Genomic DNA, 5,397 nt, shown 5'->3' on the forward strand with positions numbered 1-5,397 from the left:
CACGCTCTCTCCTCTCTCTGCAGCGACTCTCTCGGCCACAGCGATGGCGGCGAGTCGTCTGGGCTGAGTGCAGAAGATCCTGCAGGGTTCTTCAGTCCTGCTGCACTCGTCCAGGACAAACTGAGGGATCTGATGATAGAACAGAAACACACAGATCCAACAGGTGTGACGGACGCTTTAATAAACTCGAAGCTGCAACGATTTAAAGAAAACGCTGTTTTAAAAAGAAGATTTGCAAATCAACAGGCCTCTGAAATGATTCATTATCTGTTGGTCTTTTGAGTCTTTGTTAAGAGACGATTGGTCGAGTTAGAGACGGGGAGAGAGAGAGAGCTCTATAAACTGTCCATTGTGTGTTTAGCACTTTGTTCTTCTGGTCGTTGATTCTTACTACAATCATATCCAAGTTTAAATCCTGTAACCATGCCGACCCTCACCTGAGTGGTCTTCCCTGAGCCGGTCTCTCCCAGGACCAGCAGCACTCTGTGGTCTCTGATGAGCTGCAGGATCTCCTCCTGTCGTTGGTGGACGGGCAGAGAGCATCTGAAGGCGTCCAGCTCTGTGGGACACCTCCTGCGAGGCACCATGGGGATCCCGTTATTCAGACGGCCGCTCGCTCTGTTCCTGTCACAGCCGCCATCTGAGGAGAATCACCCCAGGCTGATCAGTACACATAAACCCAGGAGGGTTTACAGAGTGAGCCTGACACTGACCGGACTCTGCAGACGGAGAAATGCTGCTCTGGTTCCCGGGCTGTAGCTCCACACGCTCCTTTGTGCTGAGAGGAAACCTCTGCAGCAGGCTGCGGATGTAGAACAGCGAATTATGGGAGAGAGAGAGAGGCATGGTGGGCCGAGGTTTGTCTAAACCGTCTTTCTTCCTGAGGGTGAGGAAGCGCTTTGGTCCTTTCCTGAAACACACAGACATGAACAACATGAACATGACGAGGGGAGGGGCTTGCTGACATGCAGAGAGGACGAGGGGAGGAGCTTGCTGACATGCAGAGAGGACGAGGGGAGGAGCTTGCTAACATGCAGAGAGGACGAGGGGAGGAGCTTGCTGACATGCAGAGAGGACGAGGGGAGGAGCTTGCTAACATGCAGAGAGGACAAGGGGAGGAGCTTGCTAACATGCAGAGAGGACGAGGGGAGGAGCTTGCTAACATGCAGAGAGGACGAGGGGAGGAGCTTGCTAACATGCAGAGAGGACGAGGGGAGGAGCTTGCTAACATGCAGAGAGGACGAGGGGAGGAGCTTGCTAACATGCAGAGAGGACGAGGGGAGGAGCTTGCTAACATGCAGAGAGGACGAGGGGAGGAGCTTGCTAACATGCAGAGAGGACAAGGGGAGGAGCTTGCTAACATGCAGAGAGGACGAGGGGAGGAGCTTGCTAACATGCAGAGAGGACGAGGGGAGGGGCTTGCTAACATGCAGAGAGGACGAGGGGAGGAGCTTGCTAACATGCAGAGAGGACAAGGGGAGGAGCTAAAGTCTTCCACAGAATTTAAAACCTCTGATGTTGAGATTTAAGGGTAGTTAGAAGACTGAGAAGGAGATTTACTGAGGAGAAGAGGGAGGAGAAGAGGAAGGAGGAGGAGTAAGAAAGACAGAGAGGAGGAGAGAGAGAGAGAGAGCAGTAAGGAGGAGGAGTAAGGAGGAGGAGGAGGAGTAAAGATGAGTAAGGAGGAGCTCACCCTCTGCTCCTGGAGATGTAGCCCAGGGACTGAGCTGTTCGATGGATGAAAGCTCTCTCTGTGCTCGTCAGCGAGGAGGGAAACTCCATATCTGCTCCGTCAGAGGAAACATGAAGAGTCAGTCATCAAGGTAACTCATAATGGTTGTAAAGTAAAGTACAGTAAGTAAAGTAAGGTTAGTAAAGTAAGGTACAGTAAGTAAAGTAAGGTTAGTAAAGTAAAGTACAGTAAGTAAAGTAAGGTACAGTAAGATAAGGTACAGTAAGTAAAGTAAGGTTAGTAAAGTAAAGTACAGTAAGTAAAGTAAGGTTAGTAAAGTAAGGTACAGTAAGTAAAGTAAGGTTAGTAAAGTAAGGTACAGTAAGTAAAGTAAGGTTAGTAAAGTAAAGTACAGTAAGTAAAGTAAGGTTAGTAAAGTAAGGTACAGTAAGTAAAGTAAGGTACAGTAAGATAAGGTACAGTAAGTAAAGTAAGGTTAGTAAAGTAAAGTACAGTAAGTAAAGTAAGGTTAGTAAAGTAAGGTACAGTAAGTAAAGTAAGGTTAGTAAAGTAAGGTACAGTAAGTAAAGTAAGGTTAGTAAAGTAAAGTACAGTAAGTAAAGTAAGGTTAGTAAAGTAAGGTACAGTAAGTAAAGTAAGGTACAGTAAGATAAGGTACAGTAAGTAAAGTAAGGTTAGTAAAGTAAAGTACAGTAAGTAAAGTAAGGTTAGTAAAGTAATGTACAGTAAGTAAAGTAAGGTTAGTAAAGTAAAGTACAGTAAGTAAAGTAAGGTACAGTAAGATAAGGTACAGTAAGTAAAGTAAGGTTAGTAAAGTAAGGTACAGTAAGTAAAGTAAGGTACAGTAAGATAAGGTACAGTAAGTAAAGTAAGGTTAGTAAAGTAAAGTACAGTAAGTAAAGTAAGGTTAGTAAAGTAAGGTACAGTAAGTAAAGTAAGGTTAGTAAAGTAAGGTACAGTAAGTAAAGTAAGGTTAGTAAAGTAAAGTACAGTAAGTAAAGTAAGGTTAGTAAAGTAAGGTACAGTAAGTAAAGTAAGGTACAGTAAGATAAGGTACAGTAAGTAAAGTAAGGTTAGTAAAGTAAAGTACAGTAAGTAAAGTAAGGTTAGTAAAGTAATGTACAGTAAGTAAAGTAAGGTTAGTAAAGTAAAGTACAGTAAGTAAAGTAAGGTACAGTAAGATAAGGTACAGTAAGTAAAGTAAGGTTAGTAAAGTAAAGTACAGTAAGTAAAGTAAGGTTAGTAAAGTAAGGTACAGTAAGTAAAGTAAGGTTAGTAAAGTAAGGTACAGTAAGTAAAGTAAGGTTAGTAAAGTAAAGTACAGTAAGTAAAGTAAGGTTAGTAAAGTAAAGTACAGTAAGTAAAGTAAGGTTAGTAAAGTAAGGTACAGTAAGATAAGGTACAGTAAGTAAAGTAAGGTTAGTAAAGTAAGGTACAGTAAGTAAAGTAAGGTTAGTAAAGTAAGTATAAAGGTACGTTTAGTAAAGTAAGGTTAGTAAAGTAAGTATAAAGGTACGTTTAGTAAAGTAAGGTTAGTAAAGTAAGTATAAAGGTAAATCATCAGGGTAACTCGCCTCCAAGAACACAACAGTCACATGTTCATGTTTTTATAAACAGCTGATACCTTTGTCATCACTGAAGCGAAACCTCTCTAGAGCAAGGCTCACTGAGATCTTAACCTCTTCATCCACGTGGATGTCTTTCAGCCCGTGAGACCTCGACCCTCTGCTTGCCGTCCTCTGGCTCCTGGGTGCTTTGTGTGACATGATGCTGCAACGCAACATGTTTTAGTGTCCTTAGTCAGTCGGTTTACAATCATGATTCTGCATAATAATCATTATAATCATTGTGACTCTGTATAACAATCATTATTATCATTAATGTTACACATTATGTGGTTTTTAACCTGTCTATAAGTGTTTGTCTTATATTATCTAATTCTATTGTATTTTCTCTTCCTTCATTTAATTAATGTAAACTTGCTCATAGCTGTTTTTTAATTTATTTCTGTTTACATTCCTTCTTTTTTTAAGCTGCTTTAACAAACACAGTTTATCTTTAAACACTTTACATTCAGACAGGTGAGCACACAGTTTAATACTTTATCAGTCAGTAAAGTCACTGTGTGTCTGTATCTTAAGGTTTCACAGAGTGAAGCTTGTTGTTGTTGTTGTTGTTTTCTGTCATTTCACCGGTAGCTAATGTAAGCTAGCTGTGCTAAGCTAAGCTCGTTAGCCTCCGTGTGTTCAGAGACGTGAAGGTCAAAGTGAGGCTAGCTACATGATGAGCTAATGATCAGTCTGTAAACACACCTGTACCTGTATCTGTCTGTCAGCGAGCTCCACAGCAGCTTTCAGAAGCACACTAGCCGGTCACTTTAAAGGGACGGACATTCGTGCTCTGACATTCTGGGCATGCGCGCTCTAGTTCCGGTCCCGCTCCTTCAAAGTAAAAGTCTTTTTTATTCCTTTTCAAAAAGCTCCGGTTTTATTTAACCTTATTAATAAAACCAGAAACGGGCAGTGAGCAGCAGGGTGCTAACAGACCAGCATCGCGACTTTACATGATTATCTTTGTCAGTTTTAAATAAAGAAACAAAAACATTAAACTCCTTGTTTAAGATGTAATAAGGTGTAATAAGGTGTAATAAGGTACAGCTAATCCTTAAAAGACTTAAAACAAGACGGTGTATCAGTCAGGAAACAGAAGAAATGATGAGAAACTGCCTGGTCCAGCAGTATGTGACATCATCATTGACTGAACACTGGAGGAAACGGGACAGGAAGGATCCCATAACAAAGACAACACATCAACCAAACTATGAACAGAGTCCAGGGAAGCTGGATGGGTTTTTATTTTGTTAGTGTCATGTGATGGGTTCTTTTATTTTGTTAGTGTCATGTGATGGGTTCTTTTATTTTGTTAGGGTCATGTGATGGATTCTTTTATTTTGTTAGTGTCATGTGATGGGTTCTTTTATTTTGTTAGGGTCATGTGATGGATTCTTTTATTTTGTTAGGGTCATGTGATGGGTTCTTTTATTTTGTTAGGGTCATGTGATGGGTTCTTTTATTTTGTTAGGGTCATGTGATGGGTTCTTTTATTTTGTTAGTGTCATGTGATGGGTTCTTTTATTTTGTTAGTGTCATGTGATGGGTTCTTTTATTTTGTTAGTGTCATGTGATGGGTTCTTTTATTTTGTTAGGGTCATTTATTTTATTAACCAGAACAGCAACCTGAGAATCTCAGTGGACAGCAGCGGGGAAGGAAGCCATCAGGATAAAGGCACACGTCTCTCTGGAAGCAGCTGACATGTTTCAGGAAGGGGAAGCAGGGATTGTCCCAGGCTGTTATCAGCCAGGGTGTCCTCCCGCTCCTGCTGTGTCCTTTCAAGGCGTGGCAGTCTGTAGATCTGGGGGAAGCCTAACCATTAATGTAGGCAGAGGTCACTGATGGTACAGGCAGTGGGTGGGGGGAGGGAGGGGGGGGGGGGGGGGGGGGGGTTAAGTCTCCTCTCTGCTCATGGGGCAGTTGGCAGCTGAGGGTTTAAGAGTCTCGGGGTGTTGTTCAGGGAGGGTAGGATGGTCGGCAGTAACGCTGCGTTGGACCATGCAGTTGTTGTAAAGTGGATTTACATCAGTTTAAGAGAGTGAAAAAACATCTTTATTCATTTTCACATTTAAAGTTCAAACAACACAGCAAAA

The 5,397-nt window shown here is 42.1% G+C and overlaps 1 protein-coding gene across 1 annotated transcript in view; it reads right to left on the reverse strand.

Moving 5' to 3' along the window:
* The window catches only part of ythdc2 (YTH domain containing 2), a 22,532-nt gene extending 19,052 nt beyond the window's left edge, over positions 1-3,480 (reverse strand). Inside the window, exons 1-5 of the mRNA XM_079373044.1 lie at positions 3,318-3,480; positions 1,694-1,784; positions 714-910; positions 438-640; positions 1-129 (exon numbers count right to left, since the gene is read on the reverse strand). The exon at positions 1-129 is cut by the window's left edge and continues 38 nt beyond it. Of these exons, the coding sequence (XP_079229170.1) occupies positions 1-129; positions 438-640; positions 714-910; positions 1,694-1,784; positions 3,318-3,477 (780 nt within the window). The 5' untranslated portion in view covers positions 3,478-3,480. The remainder of the gene's footprint in view (positions 130-437; positions 641-713; positions 911-1,693; positions 1,785-3,317) is intronic.
* Between the last annotated feature and the right edge of the window lie 1,917 nt (positions 3,481-5,397).

The sequence above is a fragment of the Symphodus melops genome (genome assembly GCF_947650265.1).
Source record: "Symphodus melops genome assembly, contig: scaffold_203, whole genome shotgun sequence".
Classification (NCBI taxonomy): Eukaryota; Metazoa; Chordata; class Actinopteri; order Labriformes; family Labridae; genus Symphodus; species Symphodus melops.